This window comes from Oxyura jamaicensis, chromosome 5, assembly GCF_011077185.1.
Source record: "Oxyura jamaicensis isolate SHBP4307 breed ruddy duck chromosome 5, BPBGC_Ojam_1.0, whole genome shotgun sequence".
NCBI classification, from domain to species: domain Eukaryota; kingdom Metazoa; phylum Chordata; class Aves; order Anseriformes; family Anatidae; genus Oxyura; species Oxyura jamaicensis.
Genome location: NC_048897.1, coordinates 47566049 through 47586492, shown reverse-complemented (window position 1 = coordinate 47586492; position 20444 = coordinate 47566049). Strand labels below are relative to the sequence as shown.

The window sequence follows — 20444 nt, the reverse complement described above, 5'->3', positions numbered from 1 at the left end:
ATCATCATGAGAAGACCTTAAAAAAAAAAACAACAAAAAAAACTAGTGAAACTGGAAGTTTATGCTGGTAATTCTGCCAGAAACATAAAGTACCACCTCACTGGGTGTTTTTTCTTAGACTAGTGTCCTTACATTTAATGCATAGGAATGGGTAGCTGGTAGCTCACTGTTGAAAAGGTAGATGAAGTTTAGACGGGAGGAGGTGGGAAAAAAAAGCCAAGCACCTGGAAAACACTTCATTGCTTCTTTATTTAGATGCACCCACAGTACAGAGCCTCTTGAGCATGTGCAGAAGAGGAAGATTACACATTTATAGCTGGGAGCACCATTGAGTTCGAGTTTCTTTGATACCATTTTTAAGAAAGTAAACTATTTCCAAAGAATGACAATTGAACCCAAGAGCTTAAGACCTGCTTGTAGTTTTATCCAGAGGTGGAAGATATTTTTCTTTTCTTATTACTTTGATGTAGGTAGAAGACATTTTCACAGTCTGGTTGGACCAGTCTATATATTTTCATATGCACCTTTTAATATAATATAAAAAATGTTTCATTTTTCCCCCCTACCCACAGATAGTTTAATGCATCTAAATTTAAAAACAATAATGGACCAGAGCATTCCTATGGGGAAAAATGAACTTTTGCTGCCCTCTCCTGCTTAAACAATGAAATGCTAAAATATTAAGATCTATGAATCTAATGCTAACCTTTAAACAAAAAGCATGACAGGTCATTCGCTATACTACAATCAAAAATAGGACAACAACAAGAAATGTATCGGTACTATTTATATTTGAAAACTCCTCATCTTTACATGAGGTTATGAATACAACATATTTACAGTAAGTGATCCAAATAACAAAAACTTGTATTCAGAGAGGTCATAATAAAAAGTGTACACTTCTGTGGATGGGAAGCAACACTTGGATAAAAGGTTTCAATGAAAATTAGTTCCATCCTGTTTCAAGATACTGTTTCATAGACCTTAAATGAAAAACTGGGCAATACAAAATCTGCTGCAGATACCAACTAGAAAAACTAATTTGTGTCTCACAACTTAGCTGCTAAGGGAAGCAAGTGAGCCAAAAAAAAAGTCACATGTAAATAAAAACATTCTTCAATCTTGCACTGTCACCTTTATCTTGCTTGAGGGCCACCGCTAGCAATGATAGTTACACAATTAAGAGAAAAAGGCCATCTTTGTTTTCCAAGAGAACCCAAACCAAATCGTTTTGGTTTTATTTATGGGGAGAAGAATCTGTTCAGTTCTTTCTCCTTCCTTACAAAACAATAAAAAGGTTTTTAAAGCTCTAATTTATTTTCCTTTCCGTGGAGTAAGAGCCTGAGGCTGTACTTACACATGTAAAATATAAGTACAGCTGCTGCGTTTCTTGCTCAAGCAATTCTTGGCTCCAACAGCCTTGATTTTTCCATATATAGGAGGAGATAAAAATAAATTAAATCCTTTTATTTGTGCTAAGAAAACCAAGATTAAATTTACTAGTGAACGCTCCAATGGCAGTAGAACACTTTTATTTAAAGCATTCCAACCTTTGGAAGAAAGACAAAAACCACTCAAAAGCAATGAAAGGAAAACAATAAGGGAGACTTGCAAGATGAAGAAAGCAATATGTGCTCAATTTAAAGTATCTGAGAGGAACTTCACTTTTACAGCTGTTACATCCCCATGACCTGATGCAATGCCCTAGTATTGAAAATGCAGCTCTTTCCTTTTACCAGACAGTATTCAATCCTTGCTCCTGAAACCAATATGGCACAGGACATGAGCGGTCACCCAGCAACTGCTGTGCGAGCAGTTCATAAAAACATTTACACAAATAAAGGTAGTTTCTGGAACTCAAGAAGCAAATGAAAAGCACAATTAAATAGATGCACTGATCACACTTGGGCCCATATGCTGCCTTCTTCTTTGCCTAAAGCTCCCATCGATCCCCAGGGGAGCTCTGTGCAGCGGCAGAGTATCGCATTTGGGTTGCGGCAAACAGCGGATCCCGGGGGTACGGTCAGATCATTGTGGCAAGTGCTTCTTCGCATACATCGCACAGTGCAACCTAGCGTCGTGTCAGCCTTTTAGAGTCAAGTGACTAATATCACATCGTCTCGTTCAGCTTAAAGAAAACATTCCTTCTCGGAAGTGATAAATCATCTATAAACTTTAGATACTCCCCACTATCCCCACATCAGAGGTAACATCAGAGGTAACAAAATATTGCAACCCATCAGGTTCTCATCAGTTTTGTATGATCAATACCAAAATGTCATGTCAAAACCAAAAAGCTATGAACAAACAACACTCACCTAAACTCTAAGTACAGGACAAGGTGCTTTTTCTAATTTCACATTGTTCTGTTTTACTCCACCAGGTGGAAAACATTTTTTTTTCCCTCTGTTACATCTCAATTTTTCCACAATTGAACAGTCTTTAAGCATGAGTTTAAGTCCACCCTCTTGCAAAGCGTGATCATCTCACACAGAAATCACACTAGTATTTTTTTTTTTTGTAACAGAAATAAAAGACTGTCAAAATCAATGGGCTAAGGGACATGATTTGTTATAAATTTATTTAATCTTCAGTATCTCAGCTTGCACCTTTGCTTCAGCACTTTAAAATAAAATGTTTCAACTATGACAGTAACTGCCTAATTTACATTGCGTCCCACTCAGTGTTCTTTAAAGAAGCTCATTAATCCCATTAAACCATGTTGTGTTTGGTGTTGCATATGCCTAGTTCCACCTTTTCTTTCCAGAATTAACAGTGCCAACTTTTTACAAAATTGCTGAGTTTACAACATTTGTGTGCGCAGACCCAGGAGTACAAACTGTGACCTGATAATCCTGAAACAGTCAGTAGTCTAGGAGGGAATTCTTTTTTTTTTTTTTATCTTTTCCGTGCCTGGAAACAAGAAAACTTCAAATCCTACTGTATGTTTAAATGGTAGGAAGAAAAATATACAAGCTTGTATTTATACTGTACTTCTATCAATGGCAACAGGTCATAAATTCATGTTTGCAACTATCACAAAGACTCATGAACACCAATTCAGTTTTATACTGTAAATACTGCTGGATTGATGGTTTAGGATTATCAATTCACTGTTGTCATATGTCTATAACAGTTCAAAAGCATCCTGGAGAAAAATCCCAAAACACATACCTTTCGGTATATAATAATGCAACTGCATTAGCTAAATATATACTGTACATAAGTCTTATCAGCATTTTACCTACCAAAGATGTAAGATTCCACTTTCAAATACAAAGCAGATAGCCAATAATGTATACTTATAATACAGCCCTCTTCTTCGTTTGTTTTTTTTTTCTTTTGTTTTAAACAATTTGGTCACAATGCACCTTTGATATAAAAGCATTTTAAACTTTATTATTAATACTCAGAACATTAGGATTTCCAGAATTTTTTCAGTAGCATTTGTAGAACCACTTTTGGTAACAAATACAGTAGTTAGGAATGAGCATCCAGATGAGAATGCAGAAGTATATTATCCAGAATCCTTTCCAGCTAAGATCATAGGGCTGGTATTGTGATGAGTAATAGTACTAAAACCACAAAAACACTATAGTATGTTTCTTAGAGGCTACATCCTCTTTTGCTGGAACACTTTATAAATACATATTAAAAAGTAAGGCAACAACTCCAAACAGCCCAAACAGCTATCTCAACTCATTTTCCAATCAGGTCCACGACCACTGGAGATCAATTTCATGCTTGCACTGTTTAGTGTTTGTCTTTATTCTTTCGAAATGGTCCAATAAAAACATACTGTAATAATTTAGCAATTAGTATTTCTAAAACAGGTCTGGTATGTGTGTCCAATTCCATAACACTAATACTGGTTAGGTACTGAAATCTAGGGTGTTACCACTGCCCATTTTTAAAGGATTGTGGACACTAATTTGGATTTGCAATAAATAGGTGCGTGAATCCAAAGCTCCCTTTTCTGCTATGTTTATCACCTACTAGTTTTTTACTCCTAATGTTCAAATTAAAGAAGCACCAGAGACAGCCTGGTACTAAAAAATGCTCACACCAGTAAACAAAACTTTTATTCAGGACCTGTGTTTTTTCACGGTCCTGATCTGAATGGACATTCAACTTATGAAGATGTGCAAAAGGAAAAAAAAAAAAAAAAAGTCAAATTACAGTAAAGTTATCCAGAGAAGGAGGATGTTACACAAACTCATAAGGAAATGACAGTCTTTTTTTCTCTTTTACTATAAATACACTTAACAGTTTAGCAGAAAGACAAGCTAAATTTTAAGATTGTTCACATTTGAAAGTTGTATTATACTCTCTGCTAACGATAAATAAGGAACAGGTCCTGACAATGGAATTTGACATTGCAATTTTCATCAACAGATCTTTGAAGACTGGTTTTAAAGAAGGGTTAAAACAATGATTATGTTTGCAAAGTTCTGAGAAGTCCATCTGCTGTCCAAACTTTGGATTAAAGTCCTTATTTTTTTCCTTTACTTAGAGACAGGTATATACAGTGCTGTTGTAATAATGAAACAAATGTGAAATCTACTGTAAAGTTGCACAATACAGAAAACTGTTGCTCCATCTTCTACTACATAAATGTGTGACTCCACAGGTTAATAATGCTGTTTTGTTTTTTTGTTAAGTTGGAATTATTCCATCACGTCTAAGACCTCTCTTTAATTCCAAATCCTCCAGTTTTTTCCACAGTTCTTCACGTTCTTTCTCTTTCTTCTTCTCACTGACAGATGAAATAAAACAAAGTTAGCAAGAGAGAAGACTGTAGAGAACTTATATAAAAAAGATACACTTGACATTAATTAGCAACACTAATTTTGTTCAACACATCTGCAATTCTAACATATACTTAATTTTTGTAAATTACTTTTTTCATTTACCTCTTTAAGTATCACTAAAAAAAAAAGCAGTACGTCCATAAACTGAACATAATAAGCGTTCATAGGCACTACCTTGTAATACAGAAGAAAAAAATGCAGTGGACTTTTATTATGGATCAAATATATCACGACTAGTAAAAAATAATATTTCCAGTACTAATTTTCATTGAATAACTTTCACGTTTATTTAAGGAAGCTATTTTTAATCTTAAAAATAACAGCCACGTTCTAGAACAAGTGCTCCTTTATTCTTTTAGACTCATTGTTATTACATACATTACTTTCATACACCTTAGGCATCATCACGAAAGAGAAAGTTCAGACCTAAGGTCTGTCTTCTGATCAGTGCTTTCCTTTTTTTTTCCCTAAAAAATTCTACGTAGCATGTGCTTTAACAACAGGCTTTAAATGGCTGATTTGATAAAATTAAACAGCTAAACTAGTAATTGCTTAACCTGCATTATTTGCTTTCTAAATTTTCTGCCTCTGCTGTAGCTTACTTTGAATAAAACTCCCTGATACTGCAAGGTACAAAATGCATCAAATTTCTATTACATCACCCTGCAGGTTCGGACGAAGTACAAATCTAATAGTTACAGAGATTCAGATTCCCTGCCTGTCAAGTTACAGTATTCTTGAAAATATTTCAGAAGATTAGAAATATTATTCCTACACATCTTAATTCAGTCACAATGCCAACATCTAGCCCATTTATTTTAAATTCTAATTTACAACAGTATTTTATGCATACAAAAAATAAAAGCAACTCTTAGGTAAGTCTCAGAACAGTTAAAAGAATAAGAGAGCTGACTGCCACTAAAATGCATTTAAAATTGAATACAAAAATAAATTAAATAGCCCAACATTTTCAGGCTACTTACCAGATATTTATCATCCAATCATGAAACATATACCTACTTAGTAAAACTCTTCGGTGATGATAACCTCATTCAACTTTCCTAACTGAGCTATCATAGTCATTAACATTGAACATATTTCTCCTGGTTTAGTTTAGCAAAAAAAATGCTCTTTTATTAAAGCAATCAAGTTTTCCTGTAAAAATTAATGTAATTATCATAGTTTATACTAGAAGGTATTCACATGTTTTATGATGATAATTAGTTATCCAGACACAGGACATACTACACCAGTGTCTGATCCTGCTAAGAGCCAAGTGCCTCATCTTAAGGTACAAAGTGAAATTGCCATTGATTTAAGCCACTGAGGTTCCTCCATAAAAGGCTGGATTAGATGACCAGACCCTCAGCCTTTTCTGCTAGAAAACCACACGGTGCTCAATCTAGCCGATTGAGCCTTATTTATCATCAGCTATCTAGAATTCACCTGCATCTTAGCTAAAATACAGCTCTAAGTCTCTAAAAGTAAAATGCTGTATTAACTTGTCAATTGTGGATTTTACGTGTATAAAACTTTGTATTTTACAGCAACGAAGCAGAACAAAAGGACGGTGCGACTCCAGCCACACAATTCAAAACGTATGGCATCCAAGACGCTTGAAAGACTGTACTAACATATCAATTCCTGATGACATACAGTACATACAGTACCCTTTGCTTTGCTTGTGGGAACTCCAAGTCACATAAAACGTATGATTTAAAGATACAGACTGTTCGGAGTTCTTGCATTTTACTTTTTTTTTTTGTACCTGCTATTCTGGGTAAGCTAAAACTCTTGAGAAAAGAATCTGCACTGTAATTGGAAAATGAAAATTAAGGAGCACAGGAAAACAGGTAAAATAAAAATACCGTATCATAATATCATTAGGGTGGAACTAAATGACTGTATGAGTGGTGCACCTAATGGATCCTGTATATTCAAATATTCAGCTACAGCAAGACTTCTGAATAAGAACCAAAGAGATGCCTCTTTGCTTTAAGATATCTAGCCTATGAGCAGTGTTTTGGAAAAATCAAATCTTTGTGATTTTCCTTATGCCTTTTTCCTAACTGTGTGAGGTTTTTTTTGTTGTTTTTGTTTTTTTTAAGTTGATAAGTGAAGTGTTATCTTTAAAGATAACACTTGTTCTCTTTTATTGCTGAAAAGCTTCACAGAATGGTTAAGGTTTGCAGGGACCTCTGGCGGTCATTGGGTCTAACCCCTTTCTTAGGAAAACCCAGAGCAGGTTGCCCAGGACCATGCCAGATGGCTTTTCGAGATCTCCAAGAAGGCAGACTCCACAAACTCACTGAGCAACCTGGAAGGGTGTTCTGTCAAGAGCACACTAAAGACCTGCTTCCTGATGTTTAGACAGAAAACACAGAAAATAGCTTTATATATTTAACTCTCTTGGAATATGGGAATAAGGAATTCTGTACAGATTCCCAAGCTAAGCAACAGGTACTGTATTTTATAAGGAGTAAAGAACAACATTTACATGACATTATCTTACAACTCGGAAACAGAAGGCTCAAGAGAATACAGAGGAAAAAACAAGGCACTGTCAATTATGTATGAGATTATGCAACTGCAGCTGAGTGTAAGGAATAAACTAAACAGCAGGCCTTATGCACAGCTGACAAAAAAAGCTTTAAAAAGTTACCGCTGACGATCTGACTTGTAAGTGGCTGTCAGCTCGTCAAACATGGTGCTGTTCATCTCCATAAAAGCCTTCAACACATTGTAGACTAAAGCCACAATAGCCCTGTGAAACATTAAAAAAGAAAAAAAGAAAGGAGTTTTAGTTTCAGGTGAAATCAAACATGAAAGAAAAGTATTTCTCTTACCATCATTTCTGCTCTTGCAAGTATGCTAATTCTTTGATTTGTATGGAACTACTCTTGATTAACACATTTAAAGGTGAGAATCAGCTCTCATGTCTCTACTGACTACTTACATGGCATAAACTAAAACTCTAGGGTAAAAGGTAACAACAGAAAGCTATTACATTAAAGATGTAATAGCTCTTGATGTGGAGCAATTCTGAATGCAACTCCGGAGATTAAAATCATCAATGCTTGCAGAAGTAACAGAATTTAAACACAAAAAATTGAATGATTCATATTTCCTTAACCCTTTTTTTTTTTTTTTCTAGGAAGCTGAATATTCAGTGCATCTCTGCAAAATACAAGGCTTCATTTCAAGAGTGATTTCCTTGTACCATTACAATTTTTTCACTTTTGTACATCAAAAAAAAACCTTAAGAAAAAACAAAACCTACAAATCTTATGGATGAGATACTGCAGTACCTATGCAAGGCAGTACAGAGCATCTATATAAACCTCTGCCTTCTTTGCTTTTTGCTGTTCCTGACCTTACAACAAAAGCCAATATACCACTGCTTATTTTAATTCCAGTTGCTTAACTGCATAAAACGTGACAAGTGTGACCTGTTCATATAAGAAGTGATGTATAATCCTATTAATTCCAAAAAGGTTTCAAAGGCATTCTTGTCCCACGAAGATTCAAGAATGTTCTAGTCAGTTTACTCTTTGCCATAATCTGACTAGGTAACTAACCTAAAATATAACCGAATTTCCAAAGTAAGATGGGTCTGCCAATAGTCTCATTATCTAGAGTTCAAAAATTCTTTTGTGGCAGACTTGAAGATAAAGAAACAACTACACAACTGAAAAAGGAAAAGGGAAAGAAAAAAAATCTGAAAACATTCAAAGAATTTGAATAGACTATCAATCAAGAAATCCCAGTTCCTCATCCAATACTACAATTATCGTATACAGATATAGGTCTGCTTATGAAACAACTATTCATCCAGTAAAGTAAATGAACACTACAGGTGCTACGAACATTTAAAGATAACCTACGCAGAAAACGTGCCAGTTCTCCATCCCCATCTATTATTCACTTCTTTCAATAAGCTTTCATTTTTGTTGCCTGAATTTAAAAATGTTCTTAAACAGATTCCTTAAATACCTTCTTTATTTTACATGCATCTTAACCTGGTTTGCATGTCAAAGGTACAACATTCCTGTGGGTATAAAACTCCGAGATCTGGGATACTGGCATATTCTTATTACCAGAAGCATCCCGGCACATAGCACACAAGGTTGGGCAGGCTGGTTTGAGACTGGCAATGCAGTATTAATGCCATGGAAAGTGTCTTTTGTTGTGTTCTGTTATCTATGTTTCTTGAAGACCTCCAGGGATGGTGACTCAACCACCTCCTTGGGCAGGCTGCTCCAGCACTGCACAACCCTTTCAGTAAAGGCATTTCTCCTAATATCAAAACTAAACCTCCCTTGGCACAAATTAAGGCCATTTCTGCCCAACTTATCACTTGGTACTTGGGAGTAGAGCCCAATCCCCACCTTGATACAACCTCCTTTAAGGTAATTGCAAAGTACAGTAAGGTCTCCCCTCAGATCACCTTTTAAAAAATGCGGCTATTTTACCTTTTAAAAGATGACATGTTTTACAAATGCTTTACAGTAAGGCTATAACAAATCTATTGGGACCTGACCACAGCACACTGGGTTTACTGAACAGTCACCACCCTGGCTTAGAAACACATTTCAATGAAAGTAGAGTTTGTGTCACATCCAACAGTAACACTGGTTTTTATTACAAACTTTCCTAATGTCACCAAGTTTAAAAATCAAGAAGCCAAATTAAGAGGATATCAGTAGGAAGCTACTGCTCTAGAATTGTGCATAATAGAGAACAGCTGTATTTAAATGCATTTAGAAAAACAACCCAACCTAAGAACACACTGGTGAATATATGCTGCATAAATGTTTAGAAAAATGCTCGTACCAGAAGTCTACCACAGTACAGCCACAAAGCTTTATTAATGCCAAGTGATATTATTCTAGATAATTTAGGAAGACACTTAACACGTTAACTAGTTTGTACAAATCTGTTTACAAGAAATGCTTGATGAGCAACATTTTTTCTTCAATAACAACGCAACACCTAATTTCTCTTCCTTCCAATTTATGAGAAGGTATTTTTATCCCATAAGGTACTGATTTTTGTTTACATACCAGATAATTAATAACAATTTGAGCCAAGCTTAAGCATGGTCTAATTTATATTGGCATGAACAGAGCTGCACCTGCTCACGTCAGCTTTGAATCTCGATCTTTCCTGTTCTGTCATTCTTCAGCAGACACTTCCCTAAGTTGATCAGCAGTTTGACAAGAGGCAATTTAAAATTTAATTGCAAAAACTTACGGATTCCAGTGCTCTTTAGAAATCCTATAAAGGCTGGAAAACATGATGGGAAGTATAACGTTTGAATTCTCCTCTATCAAACTCATGATGTATTCATTATTCCAATAATACAGTGCTCTTTCAGCCACCTTGGAGTCAAAGGAATAAAATATTAATGGGAATTCAGATACACTTTTTGTAATAATCTGAAGCAAAACCAAATCATAGAAATTTCATTAAGATGAATTAACAGAAATCATTAATTTGGGAAATAAAACTCCATTTTAATCAGTAGTATAATGTGCATTAATGGAATTTTTGTACTGTAATTCAGATCGCACAGCATCTACTCCCTCTTTCCCCTGAACAATACATTGTGACTCACTGAAGACCAAGAGCAGATGATGCAACAATACCGCAGCTCTGGAAGGGAAGGGCAAGTGGAAGGACTTACCATCTCCCCTTTCTCTCAATCCTGTGACTTCCCAGTTAGAAGTAACAGCACCAGGATACAAGAGAAAGGAGGCAGGGAATATGTGAGATGAGATCTTAAATGTGGGGAAGGTACTAATGACAGAATCACCTTGGCAGGGAGATGGGAACTAGGAGAGAAGACACTGATCTACATTGTGCTTAAAACAGATATAGCTCAAGGAAGAGCTTACAGCAGTCCCACCTGCCTCTGTGCTAGGATAGGTCACGTAACTTAATACAGAGATGATACAAGCCACGAATCCTGTCTCATCTTCACATATGATTAAACTTAATTCCTATTCATCCCCCTTCTTGCCATCATGCAAGAAATAAAATAGTTTATGGGATCAATTACCTCTAACCAGACATCTCTTTAGAGAAGGAAGGAGGAAGTAAAACAAGAGCCACGTTAAAGAAGCAAATAGATCTTACTGGCCTATCAGTCCAAAGGCCATACAGTGAGTACTATCACCTATACCTATAAGGGCTCAAAGTCTGCCTGAATAAAATTTAAACTCTTATGTGGCTTAAGTTCTGTGCTGTAACCCCAAATATATTTAAAATGTTATAATGGAACTCAGAACTAAACATCTACTGCATGTTGCTTGCTTACCTTTCCACAGAAATCCAGAAGACAAGTATTTAAAACCACATAACGTAAAATAGTATTTACATTTGAGGGGGGTTTATGTTTGAAATTGAGGCTATACATTCCTATACAAACTGACCTGAAAATGAGGACTAGAGACACACTTGGCAATCTGTTTAAACAAGGGTTCCTGGATTTTGACAAATTGTGATGGTTCAATTACATCCAAGATTTCCTCCAGCTCTCCTAGGAACATGACCTGCAGACAAGGAATGAAGCACTGAATTCAACGTCTGTGAATTATCTTGATCAATAAAATGCTGCATACCCTCAAATCCCACTGCTTTAGGGAAAAATTGAAGCTCCCACTAGTTCAACAAGACTCTTGCTCAAAAATGTAATCAGTTCTAGCTTTGGCAGCTTCTGGATCTAGTCTCTTAAAGAAAGGAGAAGTATGAGCAAATGTTGTATTAGTAGTCCCTTAAAGCAAACTTCAGAATTGCACCAGGATACCTATGCTGAAAAACCTTGCCTCATACATAAACTTTGAATGGCCAAGTCTTTAACTCTGTTAATTAAGGAAGGTCTCATAATTTTGTCTCCTTTTTCAAAGTAATATTCAAAAAGAGTTGTGCTGTGTCATAAAATCTCAAGGGTATTCAGATTTGCATTAAGAATTTGAAGCAAAAATGCAAAGAATTAACTGCCTCTTGACATATTCAGCAGATAAATGCCAGAAAAAAAAACACATTCTTCATACACCCTGGGAAAATACTATCCTCATATATAACCAAATACAAATCAAACATTTTTTTTTCCAGTCTATCCTCTATATATTTATTCTCTCCTTTCTAAAAAAAGAAAAAATCATATTCTCTACATAAAAACTAGTGCTTATTTTGTGAGTAGAAGCCATGGCTATCAGAAGCTTTTCTCTTCATAGTCAAAACTATCCTGAAAACAACATAAAACCAAAAAAGCGCAGAATTTAAACATGAAAAATCTTCTACAAGAACTAACACCAAGATCCAACACAACATTGTGCAATCTACCCAGAGAAACCTAAAAATTCCCTGCATATTATATCACAGAGCAAACTAACTTTGTTGTTGTTGTTATTAATATGAGCATATCATTTACCTCTTTCTGACTGCAGGTTTTTGGCCAGAATTTCATTAAGCCTCTGATGACCTAAATTAGAAGAAAAATAAATTAGATTTTATTTATTTTTTTTACATTCCTCACAAAAAATAAGCTTTTTATGATGGAAAAAAAGTATGAAAAATATTTACTGGTTCTGTGAGCGAGGGGTCTTTCTCCAGAAATTGTACTATGCAATATGCCAGCTGTGAAAAGACAAAGATTTAAGAAAATGAAGTTAGAACATTTCTATAAAGATATCACAAAAACATTTTTAAAAGCCACAAAAAAAAAAAAAAAAGAGAGACTCAAGGCAAGATGCTATACAGCTTTCTAAAAATGTATCCAGTTTTAAACTGAGATGCATAGTTTGCACTGTGCAAATCCATTCAAAGTCCAGTTCACAGGAACAACAGGTAACACATCACAAAAACCTTAAGGTGACAAAGTACCACACTCAAAAATCAGAGCAGCTCTGAATTCTAAAAACAGGAATATAACAGAAGTTTAGAAGATTGTTACTCTCTGAAATAACTTTTTACACTTCTTGTGTATTGGCAAAATCATGAAAACTCACAAGATGTGCTAGCACAGCTAAAACTTGTAACGTAGTCAGCAAGTGCTGCTTGAAAAGCAGAACAAAGACTGCGCTATCTGAAAATCAGACAGAAAGGCAACAGGTATCACGGAACAGAAGAAAAATATCATCATGAAAACTGAATGTATAAAAGGACGTATGAGAGCATAAATGTGGTATTAAGAGGTCTGTGAGGGAAAATGTTTAAGGTTATGCAAAAGTGAGGGGATTACTACTCAGAAAGTTGCCAGAGTGATGAAGAGTCTAGACAGGACAAGACTAAGGAAACCTGGATATCCTCTTGGGACAAGGAAACAGGATGATAGAGTGAGAAAGGCAACCTTGTGAGAATGGGAAAACAGCAGAGAGGAAAACTGAAGAGTTAAACTACTAAACAACAAAAATGATAAATGTAGGTTACATTTTTAATTACCTAATCAGAATAGAGGGTATTTGTCATAAAAACCATAGAAAATTAATAAAAAACTACTGTATCTTCCCACATTACAAAGATTTTACAAAGATTTTCCTCCATCTTTTTTATGTGATAGGCAATTAAATTTCCAAAGTAGCAAAAAAAATATCATTCTAACTGATCAGAAAATATTTTTATAAATTCTACCTGTGCATGGAAGAGTGATAAACTCCTGACAGTATGTAAAGGAATCAGCACCTTCACCAGGAACTGTTTATGCTCTGCCTTAAGAGGTAAAGCAAAACCATTGATAATACTAGAAATTAGAAGAGAAATTTTGTTAGTGTTATCATAGAAGACATTTTGAAGGTCTGAACAAGATCTTTCTACATTCAAATCATTCAGCAGTCAGCACCTGTTTACAAATAGCAGGATCATGCTATCTTAACAAGTGCTAAATTTTCTCCTCCTTTATATTATCAGTGCAGTATATCTATGTAGTAATTAAGCTCTGACTTAAGAACAATGATATAAACAGCTGCACGAACCTGTTGCCAAACAGATAAGAACTTGTCTTTGTTGTTCTGGATATTCATATACAAAAGGTGTTCTTCAGTAATTAACTTACCAGAATTACATTTGAGACATTCACACTGTTAGCATGCTTTAAAAATAATCCATAGCACTCAAGGATGAAGTGTAACACACACAAATACATCCAACACTTTTGGCTGTGACTTGCATCCAGTTAAATACACTTGGCAAAAATGTGATGGATTTTGCACATGGGCTTAAAGATGACCACGTGCACACATTTGTTTTCAGAACAGGGGCTTATAGGAATACTTTTTTCTAAGTCTGACACGATTCCGACACATTAAGAATGGAAGTTTGAGATAGGTAATAAATAAAGACTCATTTACCTTCCTAAAATTTCCAACAGTTCAGCTACGCCATTGAAGTGTTCAGTTTCATAAACAAATCTGAAAAAAAAAAGTTAAACATCATTAATGTATTATCAGTTTCCTACCATGTTCATAAGACAAAAAGATATTCTCCCACAACTTACCGTAGAAAAATATTATTAATCTGTTTTCGGATAAATGCTCTAAGACCCAGAAACTTGCCATAAATTCTGTGCAAGACTGTTTTTAGGTAGTCCCGTTCTCGAGGGTCTTCACTGTCAAATAGCTCCAACAGCTGTGTAAAAGAAAAAGAATGAAAACTGAATATTGACTTTACATTCAACAAGTATGACACAGACTTCTATATGACAGTTAACTTCTTGCAAGTATATACAAGTAAGAACATGACATCTATATTACCCAAGGTGTAGAAAAACAGTATTAAAAAAATCTGTTGCAATCCAGGTACAACATCACGAAGCTCAGCTTATTGATCTTCAGTTCTGACATAAAAATTTGGAAATTTTCCAACAACGAAGACGCTTTTGATTAACTGGCTCTAAAAAGCTGCATTCTTCCTCCCCCCAAATAAATATTGTGATGCTGTCGCATCTCCAAATTAAGACAATTTGCCTACTCCCTCACCCTGCAGAATTGAAAGACATTGCTCATTTGCTCCCGTGTTTTGCTCCCACAATTTTGTGTCAAAGTCACATTTTTCCTAATTGCTTGTAATTTATATTATGATCTCTTAAGTCTTCCGAGTGACTACATGGCCTGCACAATGTGGAAAGACTCAACATTAAAATCTGTGCCAGCACTGGATCTGCTGTCACAGGATCTCCACTAATCTCAACATGAATCAAAGAATCAAGGACAATTAATCCTCCAGGTTGAACAGAATGTTATCTTCAATGCAGTTTAAACAAAGCAAAAACACACAAAAAACTTTACTAAGAAACTGTTAAATCAGATTTTAAAACAGCAAAATAATTATGTGGTACTCAGTCAAAAGAGAATATCCTCCTGTGTTTTACTATACAAAATATATCCTAGAACACTGCTACCAAAGCTGCCTTTTAGAATTAAGGCACAAAACAAGCAGCAGGAATGTCAGCTACATGTCTTTGTTCTATCCCCCTTGAATCCTCTATGACAAATATCAGAGTTTCACCTCAGCCCTTCTCCATATTTTCTGACACCACATTTGTTATTTTGGCAGACACCTGGAATGAACTTAAAGGTAAACTTAAAATTAAAAAAAAAAAAAGAAACAACTGCACAGAAAATAATGAAATTTAAGCCAGCAATCAAAAGGAACCATTATCTCTCTTACATGAGAAATAAAGGAACCGTCAACTAGGACCTAACTTGCAAGAGAAATTAAATATGCCAAAGAGGCCTTACAAATGTTTAAGATGCTAGCAGAAAATCATTACAGGAATGGTAGAAAACAAAATTATCTTGGCTTTACAATCAGATAAATTATAAGCAGCTATTATAGGTTGATATGTAAGTCTATGTATGCTACCTTATCTCTGTTAAAGTGCTACTCCATTTTGAGGAGGTTAAGGAGGAAAAAAAAAATCAGAAAGAGATGATTAAAGAGTCTTAAGCTTTCTGGGATTTTGCTTTCTAACAATCAGGTTTAGGATTGATGTGTGTGTTCTTTTTCATTGTGTTGAATGTTTCCCACTTCTCCTTGCAGTAAGGATCTACGGTGGGAATTTCATGAGGAAATTATGAGGTTTGTCAGCTGTCCACTAGAGGTTATAAACACGTTCATTTGTTAAATCAGTTCTGCAGTTAAATAAATAAAGTCACCTCATCCTTCCCCAAATAGCAAATTTCACCCAAAGACAGCAAACAGCTGGAAGCACTTATGCTTTTAATTTTCTTGTTGAATTGTTTTTAGGAGCAAAATATTTTTATTTCCAGTTCTGTCATACAGGTCCTCTGTGGAAACATTACTGAAGTCAGACTCAGTCTGTCCTTTAAAAAAAAATAAAATTATTTTGATTTGTCCAATTTGTTATCGGTTTTCAACAATAAAGTCTTATTTTTATGGACAAGCTGCAAGACTTCCATAATTTGCATGACTACTCTGACATCAAACATACACAGAAAAGGGAAATAAAATTTCCAAAATAGCAACCTACAGCAACCCAGATACTTGTGAAGGTATTTCAACAGCATGTCTCTTAGCAACCACTGCCAACCATTTCAGGCTGTGTACCCGCAGCCTTTAGAAATTAACAGTTACACTGTTAGTGCACAACATTTTAGCAAAACACACAGCTGAAAGCCAGCAACAAAACTATATTTCAATAAAACAAACAAATAATATAAAAAAAATCAAAAACAAGCAAGCAAGAAAAAACTTGAAAAATGACCATTTCAGAAAAGTCCATCAAATTAAAAAAGAAAAAGAGAGAGAAAGCTGATTAGGAAGATTGTCAGAGCTGTATTGTCGGTGTCATGAAACACCCAACATGCTTAAAGTTCTTAAGGCTCAAATTGGTTTCCAGTATAAGTCATCTGTAATCACAGGTTCCTAACTCTGGGCACACAAAAATACAGCAAGAAGTGCAAGCACACTCCAGTTCCTATAGACCAAGTGGAAGCACCGATAGACACAGAAATACATCTATTTGCACGTGTATATAAGGCTCCGCAGAACTTTTGATAGAAAAATATGAATTTTCAATTGATGCACTATGCAAAGCACTATATATGAAAATGCATCACCTAACCATATGGCAAGAGCTTCAAATTCTTAGAATTCTTTTGAGTTCCAATTGTTGTATCATACACTTCAGATAAGTAGGTTTTAAAATATCACACTTCCCCCGTTCAGGAGATATATTCTGTCATTTAGCAGATTTATTGAAGACTAATAGAATCTTAAAAATCTTTGTTATAGACCTATTTAGAAGTGTTTGGCACCTCCTGTGCCAAATCATAAAAGGACTGAATGCCTTGAAAAGGTTTGAGTGAGTAGGATACCACCAGTCACAAACAAACTCAGCAGCATGTAACAGGAGCAGCTGGAAATGTTTATTCTCTAGATTTGGAAGTTGAACACAAACATTCCTTCTACGTGAATCCTGCTCTACCTGAAGAAAATAAAATTAGTCTGGAAAAACCTGTCAGGAGTGACTTCCCCCAGTCACATTCTAACATCTCCACCAGGCACTGGATGACAAGATTGTTGCAACCCCTTGTTTAAATCAATATTTGGATGAACAAAAAGGAAACTACCACACAAGTTTGATCCACATAAAAACACTCACATTTAGAAGATGGATAAAATAAAAACATGCATATTCTAATGCTCTTCTAGAGTGAAGAAGGTCTTGGGATATTAAGGAAGGAAACTGAAGTCCCTTCTTTGAATTTAAGGATTGAAATTGCTTTCTTGGCTAAGTTTCTCAGGTATTCTTTATATGAATAATGTACAAGGACAGCAAAACCATGGCTTTTATTGCCTGAGCATCACAGAGAAAAATAAAAGCTCCATGAAGAAGAGGTGAGAGAAGGGTATTCAGAAACGCTGAGTCTCTCCTGCTCTATCTAGTTTGGTTTTTATTAAAGTCTCACTCCCCAAGGCAACTCCCTTTTCCAACTAAGTAGGAATCTTTACAAATTTCCATGATTTCAAAAGCAAGCTACAGACTGCCTTAAACACAAAGTTCTGATTTAGTGGTTCTAAATGGAAACCCCTAATTCACCATGGGAACAGGAAACACAAGACAGGCCTATTGCTGCAAGCTGAAGACAAAAAGGCAAAGGATCTGTGAAGTTTCCTGGCTTATCCCAGAAAACACCTTCCTTCAGCTATCTCTGTTCTGGCCTCTGTTGATGCCTGGGAGAAACTTCCCCAGCAAAGAAATCTACCTACTATAGTACCACTTGAAGCAGGAGGAGAACGAAATGTGCCAACTATCTGGCTACCAGCTCACTGACTGAGGCTCTCTTCCGCTTAGGCATAATGGCAAGCAACTTTCAAAGATAAAGCTTCCCATTCCTTGTCCATGTTGTTTATTACTGATGCTACTTCTATGCTTTTAATAGAGCTTGAACTTTGTATGGCCTTTTGATTTACTTCCTCCCCCAGCACTATAGCATCGCTGTTTTCAATGCTACTCGGGGAATAGGCTTGTTAACGAACTTCTGCCCTTGTTGCCAGCATTCCTGTAGAGAAAAATAGCTTCCCCTTCCAATAGAAATATTTTCACAATATTAAGGCATTAAAATTGGGGTTAAAGTAGGCTCCCTAGATGGCAGCATTTTAAGATGACTTGACAGAAAGGCTTTCAGTTCTCAACAGCTATCCTTTCAGCTCACTCTCACTTCCAGCTAGTCAAATACTTTGATTAACATATTAAAACTGGAGCCAATCCAAGTATTGTACATATCTACAGTGACAGAGCCCTACATACAAACACACACACGCTTCCCCTATCTCTGTACTTTGACAACTTGCATTGTAAGCATTGTTTATAATTTTCTGATGCAAACAGTTTCACTTTGAAATTCCAAACAGCATCTTTTCAAACCATTTTTTTTCAAAAGCAAAATGAAGCCTTGAAGAAAACAGATCAGCTTACCTGCAATACAAATTTCTGATCTATGTACTTTTTGGCAATGCTGGGCTGAAATTCTTGGCTTTCCAAAAATCGTATGAAAAACTCATATACAAGCTGCAAAAGGGAAAAAAATGTTTTAGTTTGTGACTTCATTACTCTTCGTATTTTTAAGTGTTTCACTAAATTCTTTCCATACAAAATAAAATACTTATTTTTCCACAAAGATGAAGGATTAAAGATTTAAAAATATTATTCTCTATTATCAAATTGCTGCCTTAATGTTAAAATTAAATACATAAGCTTTGTAATTTAGTTTTGCTTATTTAACTCCAGTCAGAGACATTTCACCACCAAGAACAGAAACTGCCATCTTGTACAACTTGTTATCATCTCATAAAGCTTACCAGGGTAACTGGAAAGCACATTTAAACTGCCTCTGAACTGCTGAAGTCATACCAAATACAGAAATTTATGATTCTGAAAGAGCTGGTGAAACAGTTGGAAATATTTGATTTAAATTAGAAATTGCTCAGAATGGCATTCTATGACAACTTGAAACGTGGAAAAAAATACAAAACAGAATTTAATCAGAATTTCCTAATTTACTGTAAAGATTAGGCAGAGGGATGGGGAAAACCTGCTTGCTTTCATGCAATTCCATCTCTGCCTAAACTATTCAGTGGGATAGCATTACACCTTTTATTCAATATAGAAAAAGAGTATAAAAACAGGCAAAAAGGAAGTGAAAGGCACTCCAGTGGCTTCATAGGACAGCAACACTGACCTGTCATTGATGAGGTGAGCTACCAGCTAGCAATTCTCTTTACTGTACCTTTCAGTGTTGGGGGATTGCTACTTAGTATTCTTTTATCAGGAAATTATTCAGCATCCTAAACTAGCATGAACATTGGCATAAACTTGAGTGTCGTGCTTAAATATCAAAACAAAAATGAATTCAGAGATACCTCTCTCCCTGATATTTCCTTTTCCATCCTTTCCTTTTAAACAGTGACTTTTAAAACTACAGTACCCGTGTCAATGAACGGGTAACAGACATGAACAGGGTAACAGACGCATCTGCCTGTGCTGTTTCCAGGCAGGCAGAGCTGTTTGTAGCTTCCTTGAAGATTTTAAGATTTCTGTTTTGTGAAGTTTACTATCAATAAGGGGTGAAACCTACATTCCGATGGATTATAAATCTGAGAGAACAAGAGTGAAACAAATTGCTCGTAGGCAAATGCGTGCATGCAACTGTCAAATAAAACACTCATTTCAAGCTGAGATAATCATACTTCTTTGCTCACAGAAACTCCTAGACTTCCAGAACTGCTACTCAGGCAAACTTCTTCTAAATTTACCTGTGGCATAAGTCATAGCCCTGGATAACACAAACAGGATCTGCATCCATATTGTCTATAAAGGAATTACTGCACTAGTATCAATGATGATGTCTTTTTCCAAAATTGATTTATGTTTTTGTTCAAAATACCTTCCACTGACACTTGAGAAACAGAGGAAGTGATGACAGCAGTGAGCACACATCCTGCTATGACCACCTGAAAGCAAACTTCAACCCACAGAGAGGAAGGGAGACAGATAGGGATGCAGATTCTCATTTGTTTTTCTGATCAGCAGTCAACACCTGTGTGCTTTTCTTTATGAAAGTTAACTATCCTGAATAAAGCAAAGCTGCTGCAGCAGCATCCCCACAA

The 20444-nt window shown here is 35.6% G+C and overlaps 1 protein-coding gene across 4 annotated transcripts in view; it reads right to left on the bottom strand.

The window, feature by feature from the left end:
• Positions 1 to 230: 230 nt before the first annotated feature.
• The window catches only part of PPP2R5E (protein phosphatase 2 regulatory subunit B'epsilon), a 74622-nt gene continuing 54408 nt past the window's right edge, over positions 231 to 20444 (bottom strand). For 3 of the 4 annotated variants that reach the window (XM_035328047.1, XM_035328048.1, XM_035328050.1), the window contains 10 exons: positions 18754 to 18846; positions 14308 to 14438; positions 14162 to 14221; positions 13446 to 13554; positions 12399 to 12452; positions 12247 to 12297; positions 11246 to 11365; positions 10065 to 10192; positions 7474 to 7575; positions 231 to 4756 (listed from right to left, as the gene is read on the bottom strand). In XM_035328047.1, the coding sequence (XP_035183938.1) occupies positions 4657 to 4756; positions 7474 to 7575; positions 10065 to 10192; positions 11246 to 11365; positions 12247 to 12297; positions 12399 to 12452; positions 13446 to 13554; positions 14162 to 14221; positions 14308 to 14438; positions 18754 to 18846 (948 nt within the window). In that variant the 3' untranslated portion in view covers positions 231 to 4656. The remainder of the gene's footprint in view (positions 4757 to 7473; positions 7576 to 10064; positions 10193 to 11245; positions 11366 to 12246; positions 12298 to 12398; positions 12453 to 13445; positions 13555 to 14161; positions 14222 to 14307; positions 14439 to 18753; positions 18847 to 20444) is intronic. The other variant, XM_035328049.1, reaches the window with a different exon arrangement.